Source organism: Styela clava, chromosome 2, assembly GCF_964204865.1.
Source record: "Styela clava chromosome 2, kaStyClav1.hap1.2, whole genome shotgun sequence".
NCBI classification, from domain to species: domain Eukaryota; kingdom Metazoa; phylum Chordata; class Ascidiacea; order Stolidobranchia; family Styelidae; genus Styela; species Styela clava.
The window spans coordinates 29057336-29072264 of NC_135251.1; the positions used below are offsets into that span (position 1 = coordinate 29057336).

A 14929-nucleotide genomic window follows, 5' to 3' on the forward strand; every position below is an offset into this window, starting at 1 on the left:
TATTTGCAAACATTCAACTGTGGTAATAATAGTAAATTGGGTACCATCACAGCTATGCTGAATGTAGTTTTTCACAAATAGGTCAATAAAAAATTGTTGAATATAACATTTTTTTCTATTATTCAATTTGAAGTAAGTTCGTAATGAGAGTACAGCATTACAAGATCTTGGATACTAGCTTCCAATTGCTTTCAGATATATATTATTAGCCTCTTCGGTAAAAGACATGTAAAGGTATTAGTTATGAACATGTCAACCAAAGAATTCATTTCCTGCACAATATTCTATGAATAGAATAAAACTAAACTTTTAATGTTGTTTGCTGATTCTGTTTACTGATGTTTCACATAATCCGAGAGATCATAAACATATTTCTTTTATGTTTGATCTCTCTCATATATATTCAACTATGGTTTGATATTAGGATAATATGACCACAGTATATAAAGTTTTATATATTATACGAAAGAGGAATGTGAAGCATGTTTTTAAAAGTCCAGTCTATTGTGTAATGTTTGGGTGGGTCATATAATATTTTGTAGGTCAGTTTTCCCAGTCAAAATTTGCTTTTGTTATATCTTCAATCTGGTAGAAATGGTAGAATGGTAGAAATTTGCAACAGTACATTATACAAATTATTCATGATTGTTTATTAAATTGTTGATATTTATTAAAATACTGTATATTGGTGTAGTAGCCTAGTGCATTGTTACATTTTGGAGGTAATGAAATAGTTGAAAGTAAAAATGATAGTGAATAAAATGAACTGAAGTAAATTTTAACAAACTTACGGATTCCAGCTTTAAACTTATTATATGAATTAATGCAGAACACCATTTTTGAGTTTCTTTGAACATTCTATTCTAATGCATATGCATAATAATAGATTTGGAAGGATACACTTAGCACTCAAGCAGTTTTTAAACCACTGTTATGGATAAATGTTTTAGAAACCATAGGAATAACAAATTTGCTATTTAGAGTTCAATCCGTATCACATAGCCTATAAATAAAGCATTGCATACTCCAGTGTACATAATAGTCTACTCTAAATTTAGATTAGCTTGTCGTTCCTATTTGAAGAATCCATCTGCCATGATTCTCTCATAACAATCAATCCTTCAATTGTTGAGTGAACCTTGTTTTCTATTGTATTGATATCGGCTCATAGTCATAGTATCATTGTATACATGGTGAAACATAGGTACCATTAGTTCGGTTGGTACTTTAAAATTGTGGTATATTCATGACCACAGTTTGCCAATGTTATTTTTTCATACTTGAACATATAGCAGACGACAATGCTCCTGTTATTCAAGGGCTAGAACCCAAAAGGGTAAAACTTCTGAGATGAAAAAGCTGTTTTGAAAAAAACATATAAACTTCAAACACTAATTGAACTATTAATAAATTACCAGTTTGAAATGCACCTATTTCTGTTTTATTTCTGAATAATTTTTTCCCCTCTTATCCTGCAACCCTCAAAATGCTTGTTGGACATGAAGTAGACTTGTGTATCTTTCTTATTATCTTGTTCTTGTTGTTTTTGGAATTTTCCTTCCTATCATTATGAAAAAATTGCATTTCTTTATAATTGCTGGACCTATTGTTTTGAAATTTTCAGTGGTTAAAGATTGTATTTTTCGCTAGAAAGCTGATACTTTTTTGTGTCCATATGTTCGGGCATGAAGAAGACATAAGTTTATATGATCAGCACAACTTTTCAATTTATTTAACACCGCTGTATAAGTTCTTGTAACCTCTAATATATAATAGCATTTTTCTGACATTCAAAACAATAGGCCACATAAAAAAAACACAGTGTATCCATGAAATGTTACAGAGTGTTAATATATATCAATATATTATTTAACTTATGATATGCAGGAGGTGTCAGTCGAGTCCATGTGTCATTAAAATGTGTTAAAAACCATGTGTAAAAAGGTCATTTGCCAAGCTAAACATGCCTGAAAGTAATTAACTGAATAAAAAATGCATTGGTTTTACTTATGATCATTGGTTTTATATGAAAGTGAAACTAAACAATGGCATTATTGTTATTACAGATTCATTAGTATAACTACTTCACCTAGATTTTGTTAATGATAGTCACTGATGTGGTGTTGTTAATATGAATGTGATGTATAGTAATCGTTTGTAAATATTGGGAGACTGCTTTAGAAAATGGCAGAAGAGGATGATGGCACAAGCGTCCGAGTGGCTGTCAGGTGAGTACAGTCGGTCGAGAATATGTTATTGGCAATAATTTCTGGTACTTAGTATTGCCATGTTTCACCAAATACCACTTTTAACTAAAGTTCACAAATATTGATTGCACTGAACAATGCTAAAAGCTTCACAGCAAATATTATTTCTATCCATGGGACATTTAATTTATCTAAATTAGAGCAAAGTTAATAAGAATTCACATACAATGGTAAGTTTCTCAAATCTGATACAATAACTACCAAGTACTGTGTTTGAGGTTATCAAACATGTTTGGTTTAACATATTTGAACACAGAAGTGAGAAAGAAATTCCCCATGTATATTGTGGTATTCTTAAAAAACAGTAATGCAAGCTTCATAGTACAAATGCACCAGACTGTGTAACATTTGCAATGGTAAATCTAAGTGTTCTCTTCAAAGTCATTGTGTCGTTTTGTCAATATGTCAATTTTTTCAAGGTATCAATTAAAACATAGATCATCAATTTATTATTGGCGCTGACATGATTGTAAGCTGTAAACAAGCGGTTATAAGCTAGTTGCTACATTACATTTTCAGGATTCGACCACAATCTGCAAAGGAGAGAATCAATGATTGTCGCATTTGCACTTTTGTGCCACCTGGCGAACCTCAACTCACTATCGGAAAAAACAAAAGATTTACATATGATTACGTGTTTGATCTGCCCACACAGCAAATCACTATCTATGAAACATGTGTCAGAAAGTTGGTAGATGGTTGCTTCAATGGTTACAATGCCACTGTTCTGGCCTATGGACAGGTATGATTTTTCAATCACAAATGTCTAACAAATATGGGTTTTGTGACAATTCACATTTTTCAATTCCTATATACTGTTTGATCAATTGCTAAAATGTGTAGTTTGGAATCAGAAACAGTTCAGAAATCATGCAAATCGTTCCCGTGCTATTGCTGAGCATTGAACAGGATTAAAATACCATGCTCACGACATGTTTTCCAAGTTGATTTAATATTTGTGAACATGTCTATGTGACCATTTTTGAAAAAGGCGTATAAAGAATCGTAATTGTGAGTTATTTTTTTGTCTGTTTAGACTGGATCTGGAAAAACTTACACAATGGGTACAGGATTCGATATATCAAGATGTGAAGAAGAATTTGGTGTCATTCCTAGAGCTGTGGACCAAATTTTCAGTGGGATAGAAGAAAGGTTTTTTATTTATAATGAATTTCCATTGTTTTTTATACCTTGTATATATAAATAAATATTGGAGGGTTGTGTAAGATCTGAATGAAGATTCAATATGCCAAATTTCATCAGTTCATTTTGAAGGATTATCAAAAATTGATCAGTGAAATTGTAATTTGAATGTAGCTACTTCTTTTTCTAGATGCTAGATTGAATATAATTTTGGATCATCACATGAAGGATTATTTCACATCAGTTAAACGGCAAAAATTGTCTTTTATTTTGAATAATAAACAGTAGCAATATTCTTTTCATTGCGTTAATACTGTCCCTTCCAAGAATTCTTCAACAGCCACATTCAGACCTCAAGTAGGAAGTAAACAAGAAAAAGGAACCTGCAGTTCAATACACAATATCCTAGTTCCCCCCTTGCTATTTTAAACCTTATGGTATTATAATTTAGAAAACAAAAAGCTTTGGACGAAGAACTACCTCAACCCGAATTCATTATAAGTGCTCAATTCATGGAATTATATAATGATAAAATTATTGATTTGTTCAATACACGCCGGGGACAAGGGGTGAGTAAGTTTACTTATTTTACAGTCAAATGACTTCATGTCATCGTTTTATAGTGATATACCACACCTACAGCTGCAATTCATGATTTCTTGGATAGGATAGGATTCACATGGCGAACCACGGCCTCTCGTCTGGTTACCATTCCAGTTAGCACGATGAACCACACCACCGCGCCAGTTGGAACTATGTTAAATGATTGATTATAACCAATTGTTCTGTCTTCCATTATTTCCCCAAGTAAAAAAAATAATTCAGCAAATTCCTATATTTGATTGAACAGTAATTTTTATGAAGTTTCTGTTTGTTTTCTTAGCAAAAACTCTTGAGTATGTGTGAACCCAAATACTTTTTTTCTATAGAATGTGCCTGATATCAAAATAACAAAAGACAAGGACGGAAACATATATGCTGTGGGAATGACAACAAAAATTGTCAAATCTGGCACAGAGGTAATCATTAAATTTTCATGATATTTTCCAAGCGACCGACCGGTTAAGGATTCAACTTCAAGTACGAGATCAATATTCCTATGCAGTTTCTACCAAAAAAAAAAAACTCAAAATCAAATGAATATTTGTATTTGCCAATGAACATATGTCATTGTGATTGTATTCTTTTCATACAATTATTTCAATGAACTAATCTTCAGGATTTGGTAAGTTCTAATCAGCCTAACATTTGGTTTTAAAACGAAAATCTGAAAAGATCAATTTACTGCAAAATCATGATGTAATATTTGACTAATCAGTGATTTCACTACAAAAATTGCAAATTTGTCAAAGAGAATTGTAATTTAAATTGACATTTGTAGTATGAGAATTTCTTTAAACAAATTTTATTATCTTCTCTACTGATAGAACAATAGCCTTGTGGTTGTGAGTATGAAGAAATTTTATGCGACGTTCTCACACTGTAACTTTAAAAAATTAGACATATAACCACGTCTACCAGACTACTGTACTGGTAGTGTTAACCATTAGATAGGATAACAAGTCACTTTCTGGTTTGCGATTGTCCAACTTATCTGTTGGTCAGTTTGGCAGGTCATGAATGTGGTTCGACCATAACAATAGTTTATTAACTTGCAACTATGCTAACCATATTATGTCGATTGGTACTTCCGTAGTATGTGAACCAAGATGGCGGACACCGGAACATAGTATGTGTACCAGGTTAGGGTTAGGCCATCATTTCAGGTACAAATGCTATGGCAGTCACTTGGCTCGTAACTCGTGATAGAACTAAAATAAGGAAAATTAGAATAAAATATGGCCTAACCCTAACTTCTGGTATACATACTATGTTCCGGTGTACGCCATCTTGGGTCACATACTACGGGAGTTCCTGTTGATCATATACTAATATATTATATATTATCCCCAATTACTGTAATACTATTTGGATTGCTTTTCTCATTTTCCAACAGCTTATGAAATGTCTTCAAGATGGTGCATTGAATCGAACAACAGCTTCTACAAGAATGAACGAACAAAGTTCAAGATCTCATGCGATATTCTCTATTCATATCAAGCAGACCAGAGCTGTTAGGGCAGTTGCTAAAAATAATGTAAGCTGATTACAATGTTGTTTTGTCTTCTGCATAGCACTGTTTGCATTATTTTATGATAATATTCAATAACAAATGCAAATAAAATTGACTTTATTTGAGTCGTTTTTGACATTTGAACCGGTGTAAAATCTGAGTGAAATCGATTTTCTGTGAAATTATGGTTTCATTGTAACATTCTGACTCTCTACTTCCTTGCATAACAGTTTGAGTCTTATTTAATGTATTCAAGTCACCTAAAAATGCAATTTTTTTTTGGAAGTCAGTATACTCAATTTACCTCATTTTTCGAGGATAATTGAGTATACTGACATCTACCAGTTAAATCAAATCTAAGAAAGCCCTAGAACCAAATCAAACCCCTTCATGAGAAACTTGGGTACATATAGTTTATTTAAAAAAATAGTAATTACAAAAACCTTGGAACATAATTATCTGACATCACTTTAAACTTGGTATGATAGATCACAATTATGGTTTCCATAAACTTTTTACCACAAAGAAACTTTTAGTTTAAATATAAGTTCACTATGGACTAGAAATGGGTGGTTTGACTTGGCCAACAACTTCCTTGATAGAGATACTTTTTATGTTCCTATTTTGGGTTAAATCTAACACAAAACATTTGAGCTCTTTCATACACTGGTATCATACAAAGTTCATTTTGTATACATCGGTGAGGACAACTTGGCCAAGGAATTCTCTTTCCCAATATTTCAACCAGCCAGTCAAGGTCTTGATTTCATTAATGTCAGAATATGCTACTTAAAGTTAGTCCTCTGTTATAATCAGCTGTACTATGTGAGAATTCTGCTTCATATTCTGTCTTGTAGTCAATAAAGCCGAATCTTATTCTGACTCTGTTACTGCTTTTCTGAACTATTATTATGATCTTTCTATTTGCTGTTTTTTCTTTTTTCTACCAATCATATCCGTTTTAAGTCTATCCTATCAGTATAATGGTATATACTTTCAATTGACGTTATATAGTTTTCGCCTGAATTTATTTTCTGGGACGGCTGTTTTTTTATTATTACTACATGTTTTCGGAGATGACAGTGAATGTGATTACGTCAACTAAAGCCTTTGTATATGCACTAAGCTCACTGGTGGAGTAGGGCTCTGTGCTTGGCTTGTCCACAGCTTTCTTTTTTACTATTTTTTTAGTTACAAGAAAAAAACTGCTTTCTCAGAATCCTACAAATGCCCATTGTGAATTTACACTCATATTCATTAAAAATAGAAGCCTATATTGAAAGATGGACATGATAAAGGCTACAAAAAAGTTTTAGGGCTCAAAACAGTCACACAGAACCTCATATTCCTGTGTTATAGCAGTGGGAGAGGCCATTTATGCATATACCCGATTTACCCCACGGTAAATTTCCGACAGACTCACTTTACCTCGATTTTTTCAAACATCAATAAAACAAAAAGTCAATGAGTTACACAAAAATTATCTACAGGGGCAAAGAGAGTCTTAACTAGGGTACTAAAAGGCATCACAAAAAGTTTAAAATATACTATCAGAAAAGTGTCAGGTAAAAGTTTCCAAAACAATATTTTTCATGAACAAAAAAAATTTCACATACAAACATCTCAAACAATTTTATCATTGGTAGGCAAGTGAGTTATACACAATGAAATGGAAGCATAAGATATGAACTATTGTTGCTACAAAGTACAAACCATTCACTCAACATACAAAAAAGTTAGCCAGGTTTTTATACATTGTACTCAATTAACCCCATATGCTCAATATACACCACCCCTCCCCCCCCCCCCCCCCCCTACTTCGCATTTCTTCTGCAAATTTTGTTTGAATAAAATTGAATCTATGTATTGGCTTGTATCGACTGTGTTATTGTACCACTTCCACCGCACAAGTATTGTTGATATCAAATTCCATACTGAATCCTCTTCAATCCTCATTGCATTGAGTTTATTCAGACAGCAGTAGAGAAAACTTGTCCAGCAAATCATTTGTAAACGGCATTCAAATTCATATTTATTTATCTATTAATGCTTACCATGTTTGAAACATTTTCACAATAACTCGTTGAAGCCTTGTTTGTAAATTGAATGGTATTTTCAGGAATCTCCAACATCTAGCGATGGTGAATTGGTGAAAGAAAACGGAATCACAAATGGGTAAGTCATTTACATATACAGGATGTTCATTACGTCCTGCTACAATTTCAATTTTCATATGAAGTCAGTTGTCAATATATTTTAACCAGGTTTTTATTTTAATCAGTGCTCATTTATTTAGTTTATACTTCATTTAATTCACCTCTCGAGGCAACAAACTATATGTGGTATCGATAAATTCCCTTTGCAACTTGAAAAAAATTCAAAGTCCCAATGTACAGCCTGTTTTATGACAATCAGAAAAAGTGTTCTGTTATGGCATAATTTCACCCTGATAGGCTTAATATTTAAGATCTGTTATTCATTGTTGTAGAGATGGACCACTAGAATTTGAATCGTTGATGGCAAAGTTTCATTTCACGGATTTAGCTGGTTCAGAAAGATTAGATAGAACAGGAGCTGTTGGAGATCGTGCCAAAGAAGGAATTGCAATCAACACTGGATTGGTATGCTGTAGACATTTAACATTACAAGTAAACAAAAGTTCAACAACTCATTGTCAAATTGGAAAAAAAATTGAATAAAATTTAGTAGAAATACATGTAAAACTATATTTGCTGAATTGCAACAAAATGGATTGCTGATATCTTGAGAAATTTGAAAAGTCAGCATCAAAAAAATTTGGTGATGTTATATCAGTTGTATTGTAGTATTTCAAGTATCCTCATTATATTAACATTATTTTAATATATATTCACAATAATATTTTAATGCACTGTGGTAGAAAATATTCTTGTTTTTAGTTGGCATTGGGGAATGTAATATCTGCTCTTGGAGATCCAGAACAAAGTGGAAGTTTTGTTCGATATAGAGATTCAAAATTAACAAGATTACTGCAAGATTCTCTTGGAGGAAACAGGTATGGAGAAAACTTTGCCAACAGAATTATAAGTTTCAATTTATTATCGTGAGCTAAGTTGGATTAGTTTCTTAATAACCTTTTGTTATTCATGCCTTCTATCATATTTTAGGCTGTTTATGGCTTATTATACTTTCTATATAACTTCTTTATACGACGTTTTTCCTTCTGATCAATGCTCTTCACAAGCAGCGACTAATAATTAAGGAGCTCCTTTTTTAGAGGAATCTGAGTGACATTGGATTTGAACCCAAGATTTTAACCTGCCATGCCCCCATAGTAGTCTAACACTTTTTCCACAAGACCACCATGATCGTACTGTCTAGTGCCCAGTTAACTGTGCCATTTTCTTACTAGTCGAACATTGATGATTGCATGTATCAGTCCATCAGACTCTGATTTTATGGAAACTGTTAGTACTTTGAATTATGCAAATCGTGCAAGAAATATCAAAAATAAGGTGGTTTTGAATCAGGATAAAGCAAGTCAACAAATGCAAGTGTTGAGACAGACAATCGCTGCACTTCAACTTGAGATTACAGAATTCAAGACTGTAAGTATGAGGATAACAAACTCGATGTTGTACAATAAAAATAGTCTCTCTGATGTAATCAAATAAGTCTTGCAACCTGTTTATGAATCTCTAGATGTTATTTTGATATCTTTATTCCAGAACATGACTAAATCATAGATTCTTAGGTCAATTGTAATTTGAAATTCATTTTGAAATTAATTGACTGAGTTGAAATGCAGTTCTATTTTCATGAACTTAATAGAGTTCAAATCATAGTATTGAATCCGAACCAAGTCCAAGTATTCCTCATTGACAACTTTGAAAATATCTAATGTTACCAAAAAAGACACAATTTGAAACAAATATCATCTGGGATCAGTTTATGTGAGATGCTATTTATGATGCTGAATATTTCAAAATTCATACTGAAGAAATCGAAGACAAATATATCTCACTTACTTGGCGCAACGGTGTGGCTCATCGTGCTAAGCGTTACCCTGCGTGGGTTCGCTGGTTCTAATCCCATGCGGGGGTGGTTATGTGCGAGACGATTGCTGGACTCCTCGTCATCGTAGGAGGTTTCACGTAACAACCGCTGTTCGGCTACGGCTTTCTCCACCATCAAGTCCATACATCCGAAAACAAATAACTAACTATCTCCTTTCCTCTCCCTCGGGATAAATATGTAAATCCTACTGTTTAGGGCAAACGTGTTGCAGGAGATGAAGGTTACAGTGACATGTATCAAGAGAACAGTATGCTGAAAGAAGAAAATGAGCATTTGAGAATGAGAGTAAAAGTCATTTCTGAAAAATGTGACACACTGTTGGAAGAACTTACTGAATTAAAATCGAGGGAAGCACTTGGCAATATAGATTTGAATGCTAATGGTGACGTGGATAGTGAAACCCAAAAGCAGTCTCTAATCAAACAATATATTAAAGAAAACGAGGAATTGAAGTAAGTGTTCTTAAGGATATACTCGCTCTTTTAGCCTGACAACTTACATAACTCTATATTCAGTCTAGCCCATACTGAAATTCATCTCCAACCTTTTATACTAGAAAGAGCTCCTTTTCATTTTAATTTCATCTCAAAAATGGCTCCAGAGGGGTTATATATGAGCTATTCTGTCATTCAAAATATATATAAAATTCAGCCCCAGAATTTAAACGGAAGAGAATCTTCGAGTGATTCGGCTGAGAGTGTATGAAGATTTAAGATAACAAACTATTCAGAGCTGCATCCTTCCGAATATTGCAAAAAATATGCATAATACTGTATTTAAACAAATGACTCGTGCAACAAAAAATATGTTCTCAATTTTAAATTTCACTCACTTTAAATTTGACATTTGCATCATTTTTTTGCATTACTGAACTAGTTAAATCTGGGCACAGGAAGATATTTTGGACATGTTTGCACATTTTTCTAATTTTATATACACATGTTTCGAAATGATCATTATTCCTTATCAAACATTCTGGTAGTATGGATACAAATAGATGATTACGGCTTTATGTTTTTAGATCTAAGCTGTTTGAAAGTGAGGCAATGTGCGGAAATTTGAGACGAAGAGGAACTTCTCTTTCAAGCTCTGCAATGAGTCCTTTTGGAAGCAGAGTTACTCCGACGCCCATGCCTATGGCGGGTACGAGTTTCTTTGATCCACCTCAAGAAAACATTCCGATACTTGATTTAGCAAAGAAAGAAATAGAGGAATTACGACAGAAAAAATTGAATTTGTGAGTTTATTTTACACTGCTCATATAAATTACTAGAATATTGCATATTTTTAAAGAAAAATTGCAATTTTTATTTGCTGTTAAAGACAAAATGTTATATAAGTGCTATCGATTGGGTTTCTATGGGACTCAACCACTTATCCTTTTTCTATGCCTTTGTATGCATATAATGCAGGAATGCTGTAGCAAGAGTGAAAATGACTATCCTAAGTGTTGCTAGCGTCTTGCAAATATATTTTTGTATCAATTTATCTGACCAAAGACAGACTTACTCAGGGAAGTTAAATAATGTTTGTCTTAGGAAGTCTGACCGAGGGTCAGACGAAACGTTACAGAAATATATTTGTGTTGGTCTTACATACTACACTAGTCTGGTTTTTTAGGGAATATAGTTTCAACCAAGTTAGGATTTAATTATTTATGTTCTGAAACAGTTTTGTTTGTGAAAATTATGTACTTGAGATTATTTTTGCTGAAATTTGGTATTTTTGGAACATTTGTATCAAATTTTATATTGAGGAATACCTATTGCCTAAATCTTGCTTTTACGCTAAAAATAGGTCCATTATGCTATTAGACAGCATATGCCAACCAGTCAACCACTATAATCGCCCCTTCTAAGTGTCATTTGAATAATTCACAGTGCATTATCATTTTAGTATTTTTGTAATCTAACTTAAAAATTTCAATTCAATTGTCAAATATTTTTTGCAGAATGAGAAAAGAAAACAAGGAAAACGTTGATAATTTAGATGAGGGCGAGGAGGTAATTGACGAGGATGAGAGTGAGGATGAGTCTGATGCTGAGGTTTATTTGCCTGATACAGATGAAGAGGATGATAATGAAGCAGGTTTGTTAACTGGTCTATATAGGTCCTGTCAATAGTTAATACTTTACCAGTAATTGTTGTTATACCATTCTTCTCGTATTTATCGCTCATATATGATTTGCAAACAATTGTGAAGTACTTTTTATTTGTTGGGGATTGAAAGTTGTATAACTTAATAAATTTAGTTTATGCAGGGCTGGGGATCTAATTCGAGATTGCACCCAGAGCTTTATTTTATATTACAATGTAGCTGCGCTCTGGCCATTGTGGTTTATTGGTAGGACCACTACCATGAACAAGTAGCCTAAATGCATTCTCACTGAAGCGGGACTCGAACTACATCGAACTTATTTCAACATGAGAAATTTAAATTTAAAAAATAATAAGCTGAAAATAATGGTTTTTATACTTTTATAAAGTATAAAATAATTACAAAAGTCAAAAAATATTAGATGGTTTGGGGCTGGAGCCCAAAGTTCTGGTGGCCTCAGATCTAGTAGCAACAAAATGTTATGGCATTCTGTATGATTATTTGTATCGCACTCACTGACATTGTATCAATTTTTTATATTCCCCAAGAGTTCACTGATGACGAATTTTTATATTTCCAAATTCAATACAAAGCTCAGTTTGATACTTCATTTGCTTCATTTGCTGAACAAAGTTTACTTGACCATTGATGTAGAAGTAAATAGTGCTCAAAAGTCAGAACTTTTTATTACTAGTCCTTGTTTGTAGTTGAACAATGCACATATCAATTATGCAATGATGGGCGGTAATGAATCAAATTTAAAATATGTAGGACTAACTTCAATGGCCTTCAATTCCAGTATTACACAAATTTCACTCGAATAGTTGTGAGAACATCTCAAATTGCCTATATAGCACTTCACAGTTATACCTTATTTTAAATAATTCATAATATTGCAGTCAAGAAAAAGAATGAAGAAAAGAAACCTGGTATATTGTAATGAGAATGAACATTTATTTTCAGCATGTCTTAGTGATTCAACTCTTATATTTATTTCTAAAATGGGATAGGGAAAATTTTTGATGCTGCATTGAAAATTTGGTTTAGATCCAAATCTGATATTTGTTCAAACATTTTGATTAGTTTTTATTTTGTTTGCTCGGAGTAAGATACAAACCTTAATTGCTGAGTTTCTGTTATGAGTATCCATATCTTATTAAAAACTAGTGAATTAGAATTGAATCGGTAATCTAGGGAAGTAAACAAAGATCTTAATACAGTTTTTTTTTGCTTACAGCAAAAACTGTGATAGCAATATTCTGATTGGACTACTGCTTGATATTATATCATGCTTAATTTAATTTTAAACCATTTATAAACACTTGAAATATAACTTCATAGTTATTTTAGACAAAGCTGATTTCTCTTAAAGTATTCTCCTAATGCTGAGTTATTTTCTGCAGAATATGTAAAACGTTATATATATGGGGGGAGAGGGGTATATTGAGTCTATGTGGTGGTTATTAATTGAGTACAATGCCTAGGCTATTGCTGTTCTTTGTTGTGGTCTTTTAGGGAATAGACAATTAGCTAGTTGTCAATAAATTATAGTTACCTTTCTTTTCCAGAATGAACATCAGAATTAGATACTGGCATTATTCACTTGAAATGATGCTGTTTTATTTATTTTTTCAATAAAAAATCTATTATCATTTTTTGTGTTTACTTTGATTCTTTATATTTTATTCTGATTCTGAATTATGCGCTGTTTATATATTTTTTCATGTTCTCAAAACATATCTTCTTTACTATTTTAATTTTAGAACTTCCAGTATTTCTCTGATCTGAAAAGTTTGATAGTATGTGCTAAAGTGACAAATCACTACATCTGCTGTGTTATATATCTATGATATTATTTACAATAAAACTGAATCCTATAGTAATACAATGGCAATTTTATTGTGGTCTTTTCTTTCAATGGAACGTGTTCTGCTTCCCTGTGTTACCTTGATGCTCTTATTTAGAAAATGTTCAAAATCAACTGGGAACATTGACATTTGAGATTGATCTCAAACAAAATCTTATCGATGAATTAGAATCTCAAAAAATAAAGATGGAAACACTCAGATCCTCATATGAGAACAAGGTATGATGAGTAAAATAACCAAATCCTGATTATATGTTATGTTGAGTTATGGATTATAAATTCAAAAATGGTTTTGATTGTTTTGTATTATTGATACTGTATTAAAATATTGTTGAGAACATCCAAAATCAATTGATAAAACTATTCAAATTTCTGTAATTCTTGTTAATTTGATATACTTTTAAATACTAATGAATTGAAAGTTGTTTATTGGCATGGTGCTGTATTGGAGATATTTGTTCTAGTTGATACTGCTGTTTTCTAGGTCAAACAATTACAAACGAAAATTAAAAATACTGAAGAAGAAAGAGATAAAGTTCTCTCCAATCTTGGTGAGATAATTTTTATTCTTAGAAAACTCGAAGCAAAAATACGAATAAGTTTTGTTGAAATTTAAGCAATATATAAAGGGACGAAATTTGTGTACAAATAAACACCTTAGTATGGTATGGTATCAAGACTTTGAGTCCGGGCTAGAAAGAAGTCCAGAGTATAGTATGGGGTGACAGAATGCTTAACTCATTGTCACCTCAGGGTGCTACTGTCTCTTCGATATATCCACATATCTGGTACATTTAGTAAGATGATTTATACTTACGTAATTCACCTGAACTGATGGCCAAGTGGGAGATTGTAATTCATCACAAGAATATAGCTCTTTATCTTAAATCCTGGGGTTAATATAACATTGTCAACTCCTTGTTGGTTAAAAATTACACAAGAGAACAAGTGAAAATAACAAAATGTTCATTTAATAAGAACCGCCAATGACAACCAGAACAGGCAAATTGATTTTTTTTGTCTCATTATATATCAAATATTTTGGGCTTTGCTCTTCAATGAATATTGAAATCTGCTTTCATTTTTCAATCAAAATTATATTATCACAAACTTTCTTTTGTTATGATGTTGTTTTAAACTTGCAAGTTTTGCACTTTTTGTTTACAGAGAAAAAACCGACTGCTGGACGAGATTCAAGCAAAATCAAACAAGAATATCAAAAGAAATTGGACACTATGCAGAAGGAAGTTGGAAAATTAAAGGTTCAGTTTAAATTTTTTTTTATTAAATCGTAACTCTTCATTAATAATCATTAAGTGTAGTTTAGGAAGTAGTAATGTTATTTATGTTAAATTTAAAAAAATTATTGTTTGACTTCATAATTT

General features: G+C 32.2%; 1 protein-coding gene across 5 annotated transcripts in view; it reads left to right on the forward strand.

Annotated features, from left to right (window-relative positions):
- Window positions 1-2066: 2066 nt before the first annotated feature.
- The window catches only part of LOC120336863 (kinesin-like protein KIF21A), a 30288-nt gene continuing 17425 nt past the window's right edge, over window positions 2067-14929 (forward strand). For 4 of the 5 annotated variants that reach the window (XM_078110104.1, XM_078110100.1, XM_078110102.1 and 1 more), the window contains exons 1-17: window positions 2067-2228; window positions 2787-3009; window positions 3304-3419; window positions 3862-3979; window positions 4340-4429; window positions 5407-5547; window positions 7643-7698; window positions 8012-8144; window positions 8442-8557; window positions 8915-9110; window positions 9775-10031; window positions 10601-10816; window positions 11531-11667; window positions 12577-12606; window positions 13642-13763; window positions 14029-14095; window positions 14712-14806. In XM_078110104.1, coding sequence (XP_077966230.1) covers window positions 2185-2228; window positions 2787-3009; window positions 3304-3419; window positions 3862-3979; window positions 4340-4429; window positions 5407-5547; window positions 7643-7698; window positions 8012-8144; window positions 8442-8557; window positions 8915-9110; window positions 9775-10031; window positions 10601-10816; window positions 11531-11667; window positions 12577-12606; window positions 13642-13763; window positions 14029-14095; window positions 14712-14806 — 2157 coding nt within the window. In that variant the 5' untranslated portion in view covers window positions 2067-2184. The remainder of the gene's footprint in view (window positions 2229-2786; window positions 3010-3303; window positions 3420-3861; window positions 3980-4339; window positions 4430-5406; window positions 5548-7642; window positions 7699-8011; window positions 8145-8441; window positions 8558-8914; window positions 9111-9774; window positions 10032-10600; window positions 10817-11530; window positions 11668-12576; window positions 12607-13641; window positions 13764-14028; window positions 14096-14711; window positions 14807-14929) is intronic. The other variant, XM_078110101.1, reaches the window with a different exon arrangement.